The sequence below is a fragment of the Barbatula barbatula genome (genome assembly GCF_947034865.1).
Source record: "Barbatula barbatula genome assembly, chromosome: 19".
In the NCBI taxonomy this organism is placed as follows: domain Eukaryota; kingdom Metazoa; phylum Chordata; class Actinopteri; order Cypriniformes; family Nemacheilidae; genus Barbatula; species Barbatula barbatula.
In genome coordinates, this window is record NC_136782.1 from 8458506 (window position 1) to 8480736 (window position 22231).

General features: G+C 42.1%; 1 protein-coding gene across 1 annotated transcript in view; it reads left to right on the forward strand.

Annotated features, from left to right (window-relative positions):
• cadm2b (cell adhesion molecule 2b) overlaps window positions 1-22231 on the forward strand; it is a 176869-nt gene that overhangs the window by 127585 nt on the left and 27053 nt on the right. The window contains exon 3 of the mRNA XM_079481726.1: window positions 7020-7169. Within this exon, the coding sequence (XP_079337852.1) occupies window positions 7020-7169 (150 nt within the window). The remainder of the gene's footprint in view (window positions 1-7019; window positions 7170-22231) is intronic.

The following is a 22231-nucleotide window of genomic DNA, read 5'->3' on the forward strand; positions in this document are numbered from 1 at the left end:
TTCAAAAAGAACCTTCTTTTCTCTCACACACTCCACGTAAGTTTGATTGACTGTTTTCGAATGACCACAAAACTTCTGTCTATATGCCTCAGGAACAAGTTTGTAAGCTCGCAGAACCGTAGACTTCACAATCTCATAATCAAGAGAACTGTCAATAGGCAGAGCAGAGGTAACTTCCTGAGCTTTTCCCGTAAGACTGCACTGAAGTAAAAGAGCCCACATGTCTTTTGGCCATAGTAACTTAGTTGGGTTCAAATGCCACAAAGTAGGAATCTACTTCCTTTTCCCGAAACGGTGGTACACTCTTTATATATCTGATCACATTAAAAGTATCACTAGAGGACGTACCCTGTAGGGGTATGATTCTTGCTTCGGGTGCGAGAAGTCCCGGGTTCAAATCCCGGACAAGCCCCCACTTGTTACGTTCCTCCCCGGTTGGAGAGTAACAAAATCAAGGTTACTAAAACTATTTCAACATTTCTGGTAATAAAAATCTAATTATTAATCTGCCTAGGTATTAATAAAAAAAATTACTAAAACAGAAATAATTCGAATTTATATAGCGACATAAAACATAAAAACATAATCAATAAAATGAAAATGCAGATGCCAAAATTGCTAAACATTTTACTAAAATTAACAAGAAAAAAGAAAATAATCTAAATATCAATAAAACTGAAATTAGACATTTAAAAAATTATATTTAACATCTAAATAAAGTGTGCAGCATAATACATTTTGTTTTGCATCAAAAATCAACAATAGGGAAATTGTATGTATCCCTCCTAAGGATAGATCTGCTAACTGAAAAACATGTAAATGTAAATAAATCAATTTCTGCACACAAATGTGCACAATACTGTAAAGTTTAGAAATGTATTAATGTATAGTACTACATTACAATATTTATAAAAGTTGTATTTGGAAATATGCTTATTATTTCATTTTCATCATGTTTTTAACCGCTGATTTGGATGGTTTTAGACCATTTGATCAAGAAGAGATGAGATCATGTGTGTGTGTCTGTGTGTGTGTCTGTGTACACAGGCTTGTGTGTATTAATACCTAAATGAAGCCTTGCATTAAAGCTAATTCATCCTCACTCTCATTACCTCAGCATGGGGCCTCTTTCACAAGTAATGAATTTAATTTTCTCATGCCTGGCAAAGGTTGACAGACATACCAATCACATAGCATTCAAAATGATATTACCTCTCACATTAGATCTCATTTAATCTACTGCCAGCTTAAAGCCACAGACTCGCTGTGAAAGGAGAATTGATCAGATAAGCATGTCTTTCATGCCTTACGCCCCGTTCGCACTGCCAGCGACTGGCAGCGACAGAGCGACCTGATCTCATTTGAGTGGTAGCTTAGCGACAGCCGGCGACACGACAGTGAACGTTGGCGACAAGAACTGGGCGTGTCCAGCAAAGCAATAACGTTTTTGCTCAACTTTATCCAAACTTCCGGGAGCGACTACCAATGGGAGTCAAAGATTTTAAAATAAGCCCCCAAAATTCTCATCAACATTTACCACTCTGTACTCTGTTGCTTGACCTCCACAACTTTCTAAGCAATATTATTTTCCTCTGGGTCTCAGAGAAGCTCAGCGGCCAAAAGAATCTCACCTGGACGTTTGGCGTAGACTCCTGCCCTGGAACATTTCCGCAAATGCCTGTGTGCTGGCTTTATTGGAGAAGATTAAGGCGGGTACATGAGTCCATAGTTCTAATAGGAGAATGTTATTGCTGTGTAATGAATTGAGATGGTTGTTCCTCTGGCAGATTTGGGGTTATTTGTTAGTTCTTTGCTGGTGGTAATGGCGTACAGTGTATTCTGCATTGGCGCGCTTGTCTGCTTTCTGGTCGTTCATCAAGAACTGATTTCCATTATGTGGTGCAGTCAGCTGAAACAGAAAAAAGCTTTTCAGTATGTGTGGTTCATTCATTTTTTTGCTACGTCCTGCTCCACTTAAGCGCAGGTGTTCATGAGATGCTGCCACTTCTTTTCCTAAGAAATGTACTCCATGTTTATTTACTAAGTAGTACTCTTCAAATCCTTATTTAAGGATATCATGTCCCATGAAAAGAAATGTACGCAAATGTACTCTGGATTTACTGACTGCGGAATTTACACTGTTGAAAAATAGCATTAAAACTTTGTAACTAGATTAACCTAGATTCAAATGTAATCTGCTGGGTTTAAAAAAATCTTAACCCAGGCTCTAATAGCATATCTCTATAGCTATTCCTAGCACGAGTGGGCCATTGAAACACAAAAACATGTACTCAGTAAAGTTACTGAGTGGAGCTGTAACACGTCAGAAGAGACCTGGCCCTCGCAGCTGAGACAGGTTTTCATTTGAAGCCAGCTAGTTTTGTGGACTTTGCACTTGTTTTTCTATTGATGCAAGGACTGCCATTTAATACAACTTTGAAGGAAAGATGTACATTGTAGAGTCACAGGACTTCAAACTTCAAATAATAGCAGTGTGTTTAAAAAAAGTGAGTAAAGCTCAAAATCCTTATAATAACTTTTATTTCAATACACAAATGTTTTGGGAACACTGCAGAAACAGCATTTTTGATGTCACCAAAAGAGTTTTCTATTGGATTGAGGTCTGGAGATTGAGCTGGCCACCTCATAATGTTAATCTTGTTGCTATGGAAGCAATATGCTTCTCGCTTACCGGTGTGTTTGGGGTCGTTGTCTTGTTGAAACACCCATTTCAAGACCATTTCCTCCTCAGCAAAAGGCAAGATGACCTCTTTAAGTATTTTTTTGTACTCAAACGGATCCATGATCCCGGAATCTGATAAATAGGCCCAAAACATCCCTATATCATGATGCTTGCGCCACCATGCTTCACTGTCTTCACAGTGTACCGTGGCTTGAATTCGTGTTTGGGGGGTCATCTGACAAACTGTCTGCGACCCCTAGATCTAAAAAGAACAATCTTGCTTTCATCAGTCCACAAAATATTGTGCCATTTCTCTTTGGGCCAGTCAATGTGTTCTTTGGCAAATTGTAACCTCTTCAGCACATGTTGTTTTTTGAACAATGAGACTTTGCAGGGGCTTCTTGGCTTCACATTGTTACAGTACTCACAGGTAAAATCAGACTTTGGAGCTGATCATTGGCTGTGTCTGATCCATTCGAATATGTTTATGAAAACAAAATGAATATGCACAGTACACAGACACATGTAAACACAAACTTTTATTCTGGATGCAATTAATTGTGATTAATCGTTTAACTCTTAACTAATTGGTTTGTTAGAGAATTTCACTAATAAAAGGTTGCAATTATAGGTGACTTTGTTTTTAGGTTACAGTCTTTAAATCTCAATTCAATATCTATGTACTTATTAGTTTGTTTGAGCAAGTAAACTTTCACAAGCAAAAGTCTATTTTCAGATTTTTTCAGATAGTAATTCAAAGTGTCTGCAAACTACACATTTCCTCCATGTTAATGCTTTTTTCTATTGAAAAGTATGGACGTAGCTCAATGGTAGAGTGCATGGCACTGGTCTTTTTTAAATGAAAAAAATAATACAAAAGTGAATATTTGCCAAAGTAGGTTGTGGTTCGTGGACCGTAGTTTCCATTTCCATTTTATATTTAGTCATTTAGCAGACGCTAACAACGAGTTCGGGGAGCAATAAGTGATGTGTCATAAAAGAGCAATAGTACATTAGGTGCTAATACAAAGTTGAGCTTTTAGTTCCAAAATTCATCACCTTGACAATCAACCATCTGCAAATGGTTAGTCAAAGAGATGACTAACACCAGCCTGACATCATTGGTGGAGCCGTTGTTGCTATGTTGGATCCCTGGGAAAGACCACAAGCTGCATTAGAAGACAGCATTTTAACATTGAAAAAATGACCCACTTCTTTTCTTGTTAATCCATGACTATGTCACAATGAAGGCCAGTGACCCTGCTCTTCATTCATTGTTTCTCTCTCTTTGTTTAATCGCTCTATTTATCAGTCAGCGTCAGTATTTAACATTAACACTGCATGTCTCTTTCAACCACACCTCACACTCTCACGTTGTTCGGGAATAATGAAGTTGGCGGTCGACGCCACGGTCGGTACAACACATTCATAGCATGTGGGCCTAGAATGAGACGGATCCCAATGTCACCTTCATGAGAACTCAGCAGTGCCTGGCGCCTTTGGGAAGCCCACACGGCGATCTCCCACCGCCACGAGACCGAGTATTAGCTTGTGAATAATTTCATGCGCGCTAACACGCTGATTTACCAATTCCTTTACAGTTCCTGCCTCAAAGATTTAGCTATAAATAAAACATGCTTGTCAGTATGTTTGTTTGCATTATGAACATGACTTTATCATGTTCATTTGCTTAAAATGCAGAGTTATTCTCAACCCAATCCGGGGTCAAAACGAGACTACTTTAATGCGAGTGGTTTATAAGAATGCCCAATGAAAATTCTTCCATCATTTACTCATCCTTGTGTTTTGTTAAGCTCATACAACTTTCTTTTCTCTTGGAAAAGATGAAAAGAATGAATCCCTCATTGAAGTGACACGAGTAAACGATGACAGAATTATGATCTTTGGGTGAACCGAACCTTTAGGTGAAGCTTTGGCCTCGTTGTACCGCGACATTCGATTTCCACATTTTAATAAGCTCGGAATTGACGCGACTTAATTTTTACCACAGGGCCACCTGCGATATGAAAGCGCGAGTTTCTCTGAAGTCAGATGAGCTTTTGAAAAGAGGCAAATGCGAGTTGAAATGCGGACGGAATGCAATTAGCAGACTTTTCAGGAAGACTAAAACAAATGTGGAATAAGAATCCACAGAGGCTGGGTGATTAGGCCGGGCTTGAATGTCCCTCATGCCTCTCACACACACTCCGTCCCCCTTTCCCAGACGAGACACGAGACGGTCGCTAACTTGGATCGAAGGAGCGCCGTAGTCAGGATTATGTGTCAATTTGCCACCCAGCTGCAGGAGCAGCGTGTCCCTTGCCGAGCATGACTAGCTCTAATTAGGCCATGCTACCAATTACTGCTGATCCCAAGTCAGTAGGAACAGAGAAGACGAGGGGAAAGAGCTGTCGTGCAGAGATTTACACCATTTGTGTTTCGCTGTTTTCTTCAGCCGATTGTAGACGGTATCTATTTCTCACATCACGATAAGCGTCTGAGTTTCATTGCGATTGATGGTATTATTGTGCTACTATTGCATTTAATAGTCAGATATGATCACTGTCATCCATAGCAACACTTCACCTTTGGTTTTGGTTTATTGGTTGCATTAAAAGAGATATAAGCATTCTTAACAAGATATATTCTGATCTATAGGCACGGTCAGCGGTTTGAAGGTCACTGTTTTAAAACGACTGAAATTGTTCACATCTAAGAACATGACGTAATGTGCAAGAATCCATCAGGCTGTGTGCTGCATTTTAACTAAGAATTCAATACTTATTTTTTCAATTGTTTATTATTGTCCCAAATATTCAAATTGTTCCTTAAAAATAACATATGCTGTGTTCAATAAGAAAGATGTTGTTTTACCAAGACATTTAAAAATGACATATTTCAGAGCAGTAATCTCATTACCGTAATACCATTAAACCTTGGTATTTTTGCCATAAGGTTATCATACAGTCAGAATATCATACCGGCACATGCCTTTATTCTCATCATTGGTTTTGTTTGCTTTTCAATAGTTGTGTATGAGCTTCTGAATCTTGACTTATTGATAAAAAAACAATGGATTTTAGCGCTGAGGTGTAAAGTAATTGAGTATTTTTTCTCTCAAGTACATTTATATCTTATCCTTCCTTTGATTAGATTATAAAGCATATATCATACTCCACTACATTTGATGTATGTAAAAATATTTCATTACAAATATTTAAGTAATGGATTTGAAGTACTTAAGTATTAAATGTAAAATAAATGTTGTGGAGTAAAATGTATGATGCTGAAACGCATTGAGGTTGGAGGTAGAGCGTGCACACACACAAAGTTATCAAATCAGTTGTTTGGCAAACGGTTCCATTATAAATATATATATTAATATTATTATAATAATAAATATTTTGTGCCAGCAATATCTCCGAAAAACTCCACTGTTTTTCGCTGCAGACATTTCAAATGCGGCAGTGATTTGCATATGTCAACAGAGTACCAGAACTTGTTGAAACCCCCAATTCAAGCACTGTTTTTAAATATGTACTGTATATTTGAAAATGTACTTGAGAGGAAAATACTCAAATACTTCACACCACTGTTTCAGATAAATGTCAACAGTTACGTATTCTAAAGTTATCTATTTATACTAAGTGTGCTCAAATATTAAAAGTGTATGACATGATTGTTATTATACGTGGACTAATCTTCAGCAGGATTTGTGAAGTGAAGCTCAGTTGTACGCAAGATATTTAGGGAAATTATGGCTATTCACTCACATGACTGCAAATCTAGTGTTTTTTTTTTTGTAAAGCACAAACTCAGTAATCTTCATGCGGCTCTTTCCATACATAATTTAGGAAGTCGTGTCACAGATGATGTACTGTACATTACCCCGCATTTTACAAGACTTCTTGCCACACAAGTAATCGGACACAGAATATTGATTTAAGATTACATATTATATTAGTGCCTATATAGGACATGAAACATTTAAGTAGCACCGGTGAGGAAGCTCAGATGAGTGATCTGATTTCACTTAATCCCGGATACGTGGTGGTTATGAGACCGCAGGATGATGCGATTGATCAATCTGAGTTTAGTACCATAGAGTAGCACATCATTGATTAATAATGTTCATCAAGGTCTATGGCAATGTTATATTTTAATATATTTTATTTGTATTTTATGTATGTGTAATAATACACTGCTGGACCAATCATCATCCAGGATCAAAGCTATTCGTTGTAATTCTCAATGTCAAAGTGATTATGATTCTCTTCTCTACTTCTCATTAGCCGTGTTTATGAACCTGTCTCTCTCCCTGTCTGTCTCTCTGCAGGTAGCCAGGCTCAGTTTCCCATCACTCAGAATGTGACGGTGGTGGAGGGCAGCACGGCTAACATGACCTGTCGAGTGGATTATAATGATAACACCTCCCTCCAGTGGTCAAACCCAGCACAACAGACCCTTTTCTTCGGGGACAAGAAAGGTGGGTGCGGGCCAGGATGTGCAGTAAATCTGTGTGGTGAGGTGAGCCGGCTGCAGAACCGCAGTGGGTTACTGGGTCGGGTCGAGAGGATATGTGCTGCGTAAGGACGAGTTTGGGTGCAGGGTGGACGTTGAGTAATGAGTCTAAATCTGTCTGGCTCTCTCTCGGCCGGGCACACAAACAAACCGATCGATTCTTCGATTCATAGCATCCACATCAGCGCTGCCGTAACAAAAGCAATTTAGCATCATTAATGGTTCATCGGTGGAGAAATATGAAGTGTTGCTTTGAAAGACATTCGAGTTGTGTGCTCAGCCAACAACAGCTTGTTTATTTGAAGCTGAATGCTGATTGGATGTTTGATGCTATAGTAAAATGATGTACATAGTATATTCTTTATATTCCAAGTATATTATTTAGCAAATGTTTTTCTTTAGACCATTTTTTAACAGTAAGCATTAACATTATGTTTGTTCGTATCCAAAAAATCTGATCTGAGTCACAATCTCTCAATTGATGTGACTGGATAGTCAAATAACTGCTTACAAAGTCTAAATGAAATGATGTTTACATCCGTAATGTGAAATATTTCTGAAACAGGACATTTGACAACAAAAAAGCAGACCTGAACTCGATATATTCCATCTGGAATTGATTGAAAAGTCGCTTCAGAGGCGAGACAAGTCATTGCAGGGCATTTTGATGAAAGATTATGAACGCAAACATTTTGTCTTTTGGAATAAAGCGTGCAGACGCATCGTTCGCGGCAAGACTGCAGCACACGCGTAGTAAATAGGGTCAATTTTGATTTCACGTTATCAGAACGTAGGCAGGAGATGAAGGTAGATTTAGTTTGTTATTTGAAGTCGGTAACAGCGGGGCTTTTGTCTGAGACGCAGGCAGAACGTTTGTCTGATAATAAGTTGCTTCATTAGTCTGCAGCAGAGAGTTGTACCATCACTGACATTTAAGATTTAGTGCGTGAGCGTGTGTGTGTGCGCAACTGAGAGAATGTATTTCAGATCAACATGCAGGAATTTTCTGTTTGTCTTGCAGGGAAAAAAACATGTCACATTTTTGGTATTCAGCAGTAGTTTCTCTTCATTTAGCATCTTTAGGTCTAAGATTGTTGTTGTGTACGACATAAGTGTAATGAAGTCATGTGGGATTACGTTATAGAAGCTGCAGACAGTTTGATGTCACTGAAGTGAATAAGCCGTACAATTTGCCATTAATGGTAAACATTTTGTTCTGTTAACCACACAAAACCACACATCTTTCTTCAATGAAATACAAAATATGTCACGTTATGATGTAAATGTAGCATAAATTTCGCATTCAAATTTTTTGGCCTTTCCTTGCTTGATATCCCCAGTTCCTATTCTAGTTGAATTGAAAAACATTTTGGGTAAAAAAAACTTCTTTCTTTGGCATAGATTGATAAAAATTTTTTCCATGTAGCACAACAAAACAATGCTTGGATGTGCTTTTTTGGCCTTTCTTAGCTTGACACCCCAAGTCCCTTTTCACTTTCATTGTATGGAAAATCATTTTGCATAAAAAACTACTTTTTGTTCCACTGTAGAAAGTCATCATAATTTATCATAAAGGATTAAAGTTTAGTCTGTAAAACAATTATATGGCTTTTTCCCATTCTTTGTTTTATATCCCCAGTCCCTATTCACTTTCACGGTATGAAAAAACATTTGGTTCAACTGAATAAAGTTATACTGTATGTTAAGATGTAAATTTGGCATAAATTAATTCGATTTGATTGCGTTAACCATACCAAACAATTACATGGATTCAGAAAACCGCTTTGATGTAGTATTCTGGTCTTTCTTTGCTTGACATCCTCACACCCCAATTCACTTTCAGTGTATGGAAAAGAAACTTTGTTTGCTCCTAAAAAAAGTTTTCGTGTTATTTTTTTACCCATTATACACAAACAAATCGGCCATTGATCTTAAAAGATCAGATTGATAGACTAAATTCTGAAAAACAACAAGACCCCTCAGCAAAATTATCGGTTGATCATCTTGGCAGCGAGCAGGCTTTTCATGCACGGGCTGGACTTAAACTATGCGTTTTTGTAGTTTGTCATGTTTCCCTTCTTTCCCAAGTGAACGGCATTGGCCTGTTTTTTGGCAAGCCGCTCAGACTGCACGGAAAAAACGGGTAGAAAGCTTGTTTTTCTCCATGTTTGCAAACACCCCGGCACCGGAGTCTGGCACGGTCAGCGCAATAGCCATGAGGGACAGACAGACCAGCCTAGGGGTTTTAACGTGACGCTGACACAGATTGGACAAAGTGAGCGAGCTCGGAAGATCTGCCAACATTCTGCCAGCGTTCAGCCAACATAATGCCCTCTTGGAAGCTGTCCTTCGCTATCTCTCTCGGAGTGGACAGATGTGCTGTTGTTGAGGGCAAAGTAACTGTGGTAATTCGTAGTGGGAAATGGCTCGGTTAAAATTGTACATCAACTGCGCCAGATGTTAATTAAGATAATTGTTTGGAGCGGTATTGTAATAGAATGGGCAGCTCTGAAGTTTAGTGACCTGTAGGAGAAGTAATTGTATTTTCTAGAAGAGGAATTGTATTTGGCGTGTTGGCAACCATTTAAAGGGGTCGTGCATTTAAAATGTGAAACTGCAAATTGTTCATGTTAAACGTAATGTTATCATCCATTGGTTAGGATGCTAATTTCTCTATTGTTTAGTTACTTTGTTGTTTATGTTGTTTGTCTCTCAAAAATCCAGTAATCGTGACGTAAATTGAGTTTTAGAACCACAAGTTACAAAGCCTTCACATTAACCTATAAAACATTAACCTTCACATGTTAAGCCATAATCTTAACGGGATATTTCACACCAGGAACCAAATTTGCCCACGTTTTACTCATCCTCAAGGCATCCTATTTGTATATGACTCTCTTCTTGAAGGATAATACAGTTGGAGTTCCAAGCTTTAAAATGGGAGCGAATTGTGGACAAGATTTTGACGCTCCAAAAAGTACATCCATCGGTCAAAGAATTGCCCGACACGGCTTAATAAAGGTCTTTGAAGTGACGCGTTGTTTTAAAATAAATATCTATATTTTGAGAATGTTATTAACGCTAATGTCTGACTTTTGTTATACCTCGGCCGTCCACAATTCACTCCCATTCTAACGCCTGGAATTTGAAAAATTCAAATTTAGTTTCTTGGATGAAATTTCCCTTTGACAATTCAAAGTGCAATGAACCTAAAATTACAAAAAATGGCCAAAGGTCTTGCACCTTAGGGGCCGTTCACATTTCACGTCTTTTGTCCAAGTGCACTCAAATAGGGAGTGATGCTCCTTTTTATGGGTGCGTCTCGACCGCATCAACTTTTCAGAATCAACTTTTTCATGTCATATGACAAGAACCAACCAATCAGCTTCACTTTTCTGGAATAAATGCTCAGCGAAGATAGAGACACTAGTGGTAACAGCATAAATTAATCTAGTAGCAGTTTTCTTTAGTATATCCACATGTCGTTTATAATTACCTCTTAACGGTAAGCATGGCACATAGTTGCTTAGCAATGGCAGACGCCAAAAGAATGCAAGCTCCCAAACGCTTTGGAATAAAAGACAATCTAGGTTTTCTCTTGGTTTTAGATGCAACATGTGAACGCCCCCTTACTGTGATATAGTGCTATTTGTATTGATCTAAGACTTCAATCTGTATCACATTGATTCTGTAAAACGTGAGAAACAAATTCACAAATCAGAGCTTGGGAAACTGGTAAGCAGTAAGAAAGACACTTGTATACATACTGTATGTTAATGATCCTTATCTCTCATGTAAGAAAAGAATATTATAGTTTGACTGCACAGAAAGCACAGACTGATCCCTGACGTCTTTTGCCTGGTAGCTCAGTGACAGGTGTGATGTCTCAGGAGTCATTGTTTTCATGTAGTAGAAACATTTCAAGTGTAGTTTTCCAAATTACTTATAGCACCTTTAAGTGAAGCAACAATCGAAGTTTAAGTGCATCAGACAATGTTTCCCATGTGTGTGATTCCTCTGAGCTGCCTTTTGTGCCTCATTAAAAAGTGTACAAACCTTTTTTACGCTGTTGACATAAATTGCCACATACGGTGCTGCGGTCTTGGGGATCTTTCTTTTTGTATACCATCATCGTATCTCACAGTAGTAACCGTATGGAATATGATGGCATTTGTCTGTAATTACTTCATATGTCATGTATGAGGTGAAAAGTGGACAGCAAGGGCGGAGCCAGACGTTGTAGACATTCGTGGCTTAGCCCAAATGAATGGGCATGGTGGTCACCCAAGGAGAATAATTTCCCCCATTTATGGCAGCTATATTATAAAATGTTTATGTAATAGTTCTTTGTATTATCATTTTAAAACATAACAAAAGAAATGTTCACAGTGACATTTTCTCTTCTCTTAACAGGCAGAATATGTCTGCTGTAACCCTGTAACTATGAAGTGAAAAGCTGAATGCTGCCACCCAGCATACTGACTGAATTCATTTTAGAAACATGATAGATTCGGGGCATTTGAAATAACATTCGTGGCTTGAGCCCCGAAAGCCACTCCTCCGCTCCGCCCCTGGTGGACAGGAAATGACTGAAACCCACACCACCATAGCTTCAATGGGAGACAGTTACAAAATGTTTCCCCTTCTCAAGGAGTCAAAGCAAAGACAGCGATTTAGCATACTGTACATTATTTCATTATTTGCATATCTTTAATATGCATGCTGCTTTTTCTCAGAGGTGTCTGTGCTTCATTTCAAATGGAAATTTAAAGTTGGCGTGTAAGCTGAATATCACCTAGAAACTGTTTCATTTAAACACAGAGGTCTCCGGAGGGACTCGTAGTGTTATTGTCAGCAGTGTGCTGGTGGCGTGAGTGGGCAGGTGTGGTGTCAGGAGACTTCAGGGCCGTAGCGAGCGATGAAAGCTAACAGAGAGGGTGAAGGGAGGGGAAATTGGCTGCGGTCACAATTAGGTCTGTGAACCGAGACTGAAGAATTGTCAATCTCGAGTGGCTTGAGGAATGAATGGCCTCGTCTCAAGTGACCAGAGACTCTATTCGATGCTTTCAGTATTAAAGGACGGGGGGCTTATGTGTGCCAGATCCAGCATCTATTAAAGGGATAGTTCCCCCAAAACTACAAGTAGAATGGGAGTGAACTGGTGATGATTTTTTGAAGTTCCAAAAAGTGCATCTATTGATCAAAGAACTGCTTGAGAATGGTCTTTTGAAGCGTATCACACGTTATGCTTTTGATTAAGAGAAATATCCATATTGACAGCGCTATTAACGTTGATCTCTAGCTTCCGTCGGGTATGTCGTAAATTACGGTGACGAACGCTGCATTTTTTGTTTTTAGCCAAAAGGATAGCGTCTACTCTTGCGTGAGATTTTGGAAGAACAAGCCTCTGGTTCATGCACATTCGAGAGATTACGGAAGCTAGACATCAGCGTTAACAGCCTGTCAATATGGATATTTATCTTAAACAATCCCTGTGAACCGAATATTGCGATCGTTGTTACTCCATATTCTGACACATTTCCGCGTAAAAAGGAGGCTTGCGTTTTTCAATGCTAATCGATTGGATGTATAGCTGTTGTATTTTGAAATGAAACTGGTAGCAGACTGACAGTTGACGGTGACGGGTTAACAGATGCTCTGTCTAAGCAGTCTTATTTACGTAATTTGAGATGGAAAGTCATTTCAGGCAGAAGTGCATTTTCAGATTTTAATTTAAGATTATGAGGGTACATGAATTTAATAAAGACCTACGTTGATAAGCTATTTACTATAGACGCTGCAATATTTCATGAAAAAATAAGAATTGTCATTTATAATTTCACTGGGACTTTAAGCCCCTGGTGGTATGTGTAGGAACTACACCTTTATGGTTGCAAAACAATGTTTCACTGTTGAGATATAAAATATAAAAATGTATTAACGTTTATATATAATTGAAATTATTAGTAAATATAAATAAAAACATGTATATTTCCTAAATACAGTATATATAAATATATATATATATATATATATACATGTGTATGTATTTATAAATATAAAATGAATAATTAACATATATTATGTAAACACAAACTTTTATTCTGGATGCGATTAATTGCAATTAATCATTTGACAGCCCTAATTTAAACCCATGGTTTATTTTATTTAAATGTTTTAATAACCCTACATGCACATTCCATTAGGTTGCATTGTTATGCCATAGAGAGTGCATTTCCGCTTTTGTTTTCACCCTACTATCTAACTATTTACAGACCTCCCTAATAAAACATAGCTCGGCAGCTCTGTGTTTACTCGATTTTTGGGCTGAATACGGTAACAACAGTCACTGAACTGTCCTTTGGAAAATAGCTTTAATCCTCAATCGCACTCAATGACTTGAAAGTGATCAGGATGTATGAGGCGTATATTTTTACGGATGTACCGAGGTATAGTCCATTATATTTAAATTCTGGACCACTGGAATGAGGAAATGGAAAATAAGATTGCTTACGGTCGCTTGTGCTGAATTTAAAAGAGATTGAAAAGAATTATGGTTAGCGTGCTGTTGGACTGCAGCTGGGAGCATATTCATTTTGAAAAGATGGTCAGCTATCAAAGAGAGAATACGTTAGATTGTGTGTCAGTAGAAAGGGTTTCCTATTCAAAACTTCTAGTTCTACGTTTTAGTGAAATGCCGCCGGGCGCATCAACAATTTTTCGAAGACCACCGTGGACCCTTGAAGCATCCTTTTAAAACCGCACAGACCACTTTATCAGCTGCTTAATATAATTCAATAAACCATACAGCGAGACATTTTCTTCAGAAAATGTTCAACTCTAGCGGGTATTTTCAGACATGCGTAAACTATATGCATTGTAGCGTGATGGCTGGAACGACTGTAATTATATTGTTGTTTCAGCATTCACACCCAGAGAAGATGGCAGGGTCGATCAAGTTAACTCTCCTCCTCTGCATCGAACCCTTAACAAGTGTGGAGTCTTTAGCTCCCAGTATGTCACCGAGCCGGTGGGCGGCCTGTGAGCTCACAGATGGAGTGACAATCTAGTTCTCCCGAGCAAATCACTACAGAAACAACCTGTAAATCTCCACGGAGAGAGAGAGATGGATGGAGAGAGAGCTACATTACTCTTATAAGTGGCCATTTGGCCTTATCAACACAGTTTTTTGTGCGGCAACACCTACATATGGACCGTATCTGAGAACAGCCCACATAACAGTGGGTCGGTAGGGGCCTGGATCGCAGGGAGGAGTGTGCATGTGTGCGTTTCACATACAGAACGCGCTGGGAGTCCGCGGGGGCGTGAATTTGGGCTAAATCGAAAATCTACCCCGCTTACACATTCCTTCTGCATGTCAAGACACAGGAAATGTGCGATCTACAAACACCCACCACACTTATAAGTAATATGTCCGTCATAATTAGAGCCAATGCTCTCTTCAGAATTTGTGTTTGTGGTAGAATATCGAATATGCACTAGGATGAATTTGTCTTGCTTTCCCTTTTTAATAATATTTTGTATAGTTGAAACCACAAGTAATTCTAATGTATGGAAACACAAAAGACCATAGCGTGTATTCACAAATTAAAGTTTTCCAAAAAGTTTAGCAACGAAAGAAGCAGCGGCAGTAGAAAGAGTTAAGACTACAAATGATTGCTTTAAAGGACCCCTCTGGTTAGATGAAACCATTAGAATATGAGGAGTATTGTACAAAAGGAAGACAGTTTGAGGTAAATTTTGAGAAAATAAATCTGGCAAACTGCAATGTATCATGGAATTTGAGTTCCCCTTCAGTCGGTCTCTCGACGTTGTGAGAGACTGACTGGTGTTTGATCTTGAGAACCTACCTTCTCCGAGATAATTAATTATAAAACGCCAATGGGCTTGGCGAATGGCACGCGCACGCCAGTCTCCGCCCCGTGCATACGGGTATAAAGGAAGATGGCGGCGGTCATTCACTCATCCTTTGTTCTTCGGAACCTGTGTGTTTGCTGATGCTACACGCGATACTCGACTTCGAGAAAACTTTTAACCTGCTGGATTTATGACGCGGAGCAGCGGACTTCTCCTTTCGGTGGACTTCCCCTGGGCGTTTCGGCAGAAGGCTACAGACCTTAAGAGTTAAGTCCCTCCGGCTACGAGCATGTCTCGTAGCTGTATCCTTGGGTGCGACAGACTCATCCCGGAGTCTGACGGCCATGATTCCTGTGTCACTTGCTTGGGGCTCAAGCATGCTGAGGCAGGTTTCACTGATGCGGTATGTCCCGTGTGTGCGGACATAGCAATCAGGGTGTTGCGGTCACGGTGGCTACGTGCTTTTGAGCGCTGCCACCACCCCGTCTGTTTCCCAGGCGTGTTCAGCTGCCGTTTCGGCGAGGTTGACCGCTTTGGCGAGCGGCGGGGGTGATATAGGGACGCCGATAGATGTTGCTCCGTCAGTTTCCCGCTCGCAGACCATCTATACCCCTTCACGCTCACCTGGTTTGTCCCCTACGAACGGCAGACGGCCGTCTCATAGTGGTAAGACTTCGCATACGGATGATGACGCTATCTCTGTCGCTGCGTCGGACAGCTGCCTGCTGGCATCGGATGCGGAAGACTCCTCTGATCTCCTGTCGTCAGGCAGTCGAGCTCCGGAGGAGACTGACGCTGAGATGTCGGCCATGCTTTCCCGGGCAGCCGCGTGCATCGGGTTGCAGGGTGTAACAACATCCTCCTCGGAACGCTCGCGGCTAGATGCGTGGTTTCGGGGGCGTGGTCAAAAGCCACGCCCCGCTCCGTTACCATTCTTCCCGGAGGTGCATGACGAGCTCGCCAAGTCCTGGAATGCGCCCCTTTCGGCGCGTTTCAGGCCGGAGGGCTCGGTCGCTGTGACTTCCCTGGTTGGTGGGGCGGCTAGAGGCTATGTTCACGTCCCCCGCGTGGAGCATGCAGTCGCGGGCCACTTGTGCCCGCAGACAGCTGCCACTTGGGGGGCTCGACCTAGACTCCCGTCCAGAGCATGTAAGCTCTCTTCGACACGTGTCGAAGGCTTGCAGTGCTGCTGGACGAACCGCCTCCGCTCTCCACGCCATGGCGGTCCTCCGGGTTTTTCAGGCGAAAGTCCTGAAGGATTTGGACGGCGGGAAGTCCGACCCAACTCGTATGAGTGAGCTGCGTACTGCCACAGACCTCGCGCTAAGAGCGACGAAGGCCACGGCACGTGCCCTGGGTCGGTCGATGTCCACAATGGTGGTCCAAGAGAGGCATCTGTGGCTTAGTCTTGCGCAGGTGAGCGGCGCCCAGAACGCCCGTTCTGGATGCGCCCATCTCGCAAGCAGGGCTGCTTGGTGATACCGTGGAGGACGGCAGTTAGGGTTAGGGTTTCCAACGCCGGATTGGAGAAGGACGCTGCCTGCCGCGTTCCATCGAGTCTGGGCCCTTTTCAGGGTCCGGCGCCCACATACTCACAAAGAGACAAATCTCCCCTGGGTTATCCTCCACAACACTCTCGTCCAGACGGTGTATTGGATGGATCGGGCCGCCGACCGCAATCTCCCCCGCACATTGCGTCAGGCCGCCTGAAGCAGGTAAACATACAGAGCCGTCAACCTCCCGGGGGGTCCCCCCTGTGCGAGGTGACCGTACTGTCAGCCACCGAACCAGCCTCCCCCGGCACGGTGAAGCAGATTGTCCCTCTGGTCCCGTTGTCGCTTGGTAGCACACCAGCCCGTCACACTGGATAGAGAGGACAGTCCGTCTCGGTTACTCGATCCAATTCGCCAGGTGCCCCCCCAAGTTTCGGGGCATTCTGTACACCTCGGTGCGAGGAGAGAATGCTTCCGTACTTCGGCAGGAGGTCGCCGCCCTTCTGGCGAAGGGTGCGGTCGAACCCGTCCCTATAACCGAGATGTCGTCCGGGTTTTACAGCCCGTACTTCATCGTGCCCAAAAAGGCCGGGGGGCTGCGGCCCATTTTGGATCTGCGTCGCCTGAACAAGCACCTGCACAAGCTGCCGTTCAGAATGCTGACGCAGAGGCGCATCCTGGGCTCTGTACGTCACCAGGATTGGTTCGTGGCAATCGACCTGAAGGACGCGTACTTTCACGTCTCTATTCTCCCCCGACACCGGCCGTTCCTACGGTTCGCGTTCGAGGGAAGGGCGTATCAGTACAGGGTCCTGCCATTCGGTCTGGCCCTGTCTCCACGTGTTTTTTCCAAACTAGTGGAGGCTGCCTTAGCTCCTGTCAGGGAGCAAGGCGTGCGAGTGCTAAACTATCTCGAGGACTGGCTTATCTTGGCACACTCGCGAGATGTGTTGTGCACGCACAGGGACCTTGTGCTTCGGCACCTAGACCGTCTAGGCATCCGAGTCAATCAGGAGAAGAGCAAGCTCTCCCCCGTGCAGAGCACCTCTTACCTCGGTATGGAACTAGACTCTGTCCGTATGTCAGCACGTCTCACCAACGAGCGTGCACAGTCAGTGCTGCGCTGTCTGAGGTTGATCAGTCAGAATCCCTCGACGCCGCTGAAGAATTTTCAGAGGCTCCTGGGGCACATGGTGTCCTCGACGGGGGTAATCCCTCTCGGGTTGATGCACATGTGGCCGCTTCAGCACTGGCTACAGAGTCGGGTTGCACGCCGGCACCAGGCGGATTACGGTAACGCCGCAGTGCCTTCGCACTCTCTTACCCTGGTCAGACTTGACCTTTCTCCGAGCGGGGGTTCCGCTCGGACAGGTTCGAGGCGTGTCGTGGTAACGGCAGACGCCTCCCTGCAAGGGTGGGGTGCGGTGTGCAAGTGGGCACGCAGTATCGGGTCGGTGGACGGGTCCCCGACTGCGTTGGCATATCAACTGCCTAGAGTTGCTGGCAGTCCTTCTGGCACTGAGGAGGCTCCAGCCCCTCGTGCAGGACAAACACGTTCTAGTCCGGTTGGACCCGGGGGGGGCTGTCTCCAAACAGAGGTGGCGCACTGGGTACCAATCCCAGGATCACCGTGCCCGCTGGCAAAGAGAGCCCACTCCACTCGTGGGCACTGGCACAGGGCGCCTCTCTGGCAGACATTTGTAGAACTGCGGGTTGTGCTACGCCCAGTACCTTCACAAGGTTTTACAATCTCCACGTGGAACCAGTTGCAGCACATGCCCTTAAACGCCAACGTTTAGGGTGGGCTCCTGGTTTGGGCGTACGCCTGCGAAAGCGCCTTCTCCCCTCACCAGGTGAGACTAGTGCGCTATTGTAGCCTCCCTACTTTCCCCTCTCGGGCGAAGTATAGGCATTCCATCCATCACTAAGCATTGCACTTGGTAACAGACTGAGCGGAGCCGTCTGTTAGAACCAGGTCCGTTATAGGTAGAGTCATCCCTGCTCAGGCAGACCCCTGTATTAGGACTAGTGCCCCATACGTAGTGACTCCCCTCTGGGTCGTCCCGTGTGTTGAATTCCTCACTCAGGATTTCCCGATTGGTGAATCTGTGACCTCCCGCCGGTGGTAATCCCACCTGGATTGTCCCCCTATTCGGGCTAACACCTTTCCGCATGTTGTTCTCCCCGCCAGGGAGACCATGTTATGTCTCCACATGTAACCTCCCCTCCGGGTAGGATGTGGCCTCCGTAACACACTCTTCTAAGAGGAGAGCAGTGTTTCCCCAGTGTTCGGCTCCGGACAGCTCCTCGCTACTAGAGGCGTACGCCACTGTCCGTGAGGCCGTCAGTAGAGGCTTCTCAGTATGACCAATACTATATGACTGGAAGATTACGTCTCACGGTAGCACTCTTGTGACTCGCCAGCCCAGTCAGGGTCGCTCCGCTAGAGGTCGTGATATCGGTGCAAGCGCTGTGGCGTTTAAGATTGATCCCCAGTCAGTCTCTCACAACGTCGGGAATGGGAAACCAAAACGCATAGGAATCAAAGCATGCATTGAAATAAAGTACGAAGGCTTTCGTTTTCCAATGTTCAACATAACTTTTGGCTGCTGGAATTAGATTGATGGAATTTTTAAAGGGATAGTTCACCGAACAATGATAATTCCTTTTATCACTCACTCTCATGTCATTTCAAACCTGTATGACTTTCCTCTGTAGAACACAACAGGATATTTTGAAAAATGTTGGTAACCAAACAACATTGAACGTCATTGTCTTTCATTGTATGAACACAAAACCACAGAGACGTTTTTCACAATATCGTTTTTCGTGTTCCACAGAAGAAAGAGTCTTCTACCTGTACAGGGTGAATCAATTATTACTGAAAATGTTGGGTGAACTAAAGACGGTTGACCACTTTACCTTTTTTCATAAAACATACTGTCATGATATATAGTTAAGGTTGTACCTATTAAAATGGATAAAGTTCAAATCCGGTATCCAATCATTTGTTTCTTTGATTCCCACATGTCATGCTACCATCGCTGTGTCCTCGAGGGATGCTCTTAACCTCAGGTTGCTCCAGGGGGATCGTCCTTTTCATAAGTGTAGCGTGCGGTGCTCTAGATAAAAGCATCCGCTCATCTGATGCGGTCCGCCAGGCGTACGACCTTACTGCGTATCCATTTAAGCCCGAGGCCATTAGCAAGGAAGCGCCACAATGATGGGTCGCCACCACAGGAAAATCGATAAGCACCATATGTCTCCCTTATCTGTGCACTATTAATGCAATGCCAGCGTATGATTCATCATACTCCAGCTGAATAAATTAGAGTGAATACGTTCTACCAGAACATGATGTAAAGACCCCACCTATGGGAAAACGACACCTGCGGATAGGATTCATTTAGCACTTGGTAATGAGAGCTCTGGATCTATTTTTGTGAAGTGGAAGCTCTAGGATCCCGAAGCTTTGTTGTATGCATAATTTCTTCATACATCATACATACCTCTATAGATGTAGATGTCCAGTCGTACTTTGTATTGTCGATGGTGCTGGTTGTCATTTCGCTACACGCTGCTTTTGCTACTGGCTTATGACATTCATTAGGGACGTTCAGCTCAAATTGCAAAAGGTCAAATTGTAGAGTGAGCTCTAAATTGGCCTCCGGCAATCAAAATGTTGTTATGTTTCAAATTACAGCATTAATGGACTTGTTAAATCGCTCATTAGATGAAAACATGTAAAAGCCCAGCAAAATGCACTCGGCTTTAAGGAGAAAAGGCTTTATTTGTAGTAGTGTGCACAGGGACAAGGCACAATCTTCTTGTTATGCTTCACGGTGTAGAGTTATCACTAAATTGTGTTTTTTCCTCAAGTTATTTGAAAGGGTTTATCTAATGTTGCTGTCTGGCGTGCATTTTTAGCTTGTACTGTATCAGCACATTTTCCTCTGTCGATCCGAGCTCGTCCCTAGCGAACAATGGAAGCCATCATGATTTATATTATTTTTCACTGCTGCAGGCCAATAAATGTGAGAATTCACGCTGTGATAATTTACTATCTGCGGAGCGAATTCCTATTCGGGAAAAAGGAAAAAAGCCTTCACACATTAGATACGCATAACAAAACAGTTGACTAAGCTACTCTTAGTTTGTCAAATTCTACAACTGAGCTGCATGTGGTTGTCTACAGTATAGTACATAATGTTGTACGTCTTTGAAACTAGTAATTATGCTTTTTATATATGAGTATATAACAGAGATGGCATGGCGTGTTTGTCTTAATGATATATGTGAATAAACACACTGAAATAAGTTCATTGACTCGTAACTACAGTATAGCTGTAAGCTATAGTTAAAGTATAAATATGTACTTTCATGTTGTTTTTAAACTGCATATTATGGTTTCTTATGGAGAAAACAAAAGGAGATATTTTAAGAAATGTCTCAGTGGTTTTATGTCCATACAATGGATGGGGGTCAGTGTTGTTCAGTTACCAAGATTCTTCAAAATATATTTTTTTGTGTTCTGCAGAAGAAAGAAAGTCATACAGGTTTAAAATGACAAGAGAGTGAGTAAATAATGAAACAAAAATATATCCCTTATAGTGACCCCACATATTGAGCTTTACTAGCTTGTGTTGAAGATGTGTGCTCAAATCCTTGTCAAATGAAATTTGAAAAATCAGCCTATATAAGCCATAAAGGACCGAAATGGCACCACTCAGAAGACTATGAAACGAAAGTTGTCATAAGTGTTGTTTTACGCATACCACTTCAACACGTATGGTGTTAAGGCTTCAAATTTTGAAAACCATTTCCTTTCTCTAAAGCAAGCTTTTGACACAAAGCCTTCCAATTGGAAGAGAAGTAAAACAACTCATTACCATCTAACATTTCCACACTTAGTTAAATGTCATTTTTAAAGCCCAGCACCTCACATAGAACCTAATGGGCCACTAATGGGCTCCTATCATTATGGCATTATCAGTCGATAAATGAAATCTTAAGTGCTGTGTGACATTTCAGAAAGTCTCTGCTTGTAGCATAGCATTAAGGGTACTGTGAGACATAGAGAAGGGCTGCCTTCTACTATGGCAGTATTAAATTTATCAGGGTCTGTGTTGTCAATTTGGTTGGTTATAAACTAATGACCATTTTTTTACAGTGCACAGTGGATGATCATTGCTTAAACAACTTAAGTCACCGTCAGCCATCACAATGTCCGAATCCATTAAAATGCCTCCCTTTTATTTTGAGAAGAATGCTTAAAAAACTCCTTGTTGTTTTTCATGTAAGATTGAACAAACAGCCAAGTGTCTGATGAAACGAAATCCTATGTGTTTGCATATTCCATGCACAATTTCCATCTCTGAATAATCTGTAGATATTGTGCGTTCCGCATCTCAAATTCATGCACTCCCCGTGAAACGCAGCTCACATGAAAGCACCGTGTTCTTAGACTGACCCAAAAATGTCTCGTCTTGTGTTTTGATATAGCAACAAGCTTGATGAACAAAGTAACTAAACCTTAGAGATTCGTCAAAGAGAATTAAGTTAGAGCTGAGCGGTTTTCTTTGCTGTAGCTGTGCCCCATTGTTGTCTCTGAATCTGTAATGTAAGATTTGACCTGATATTACACTGCATGACTCTG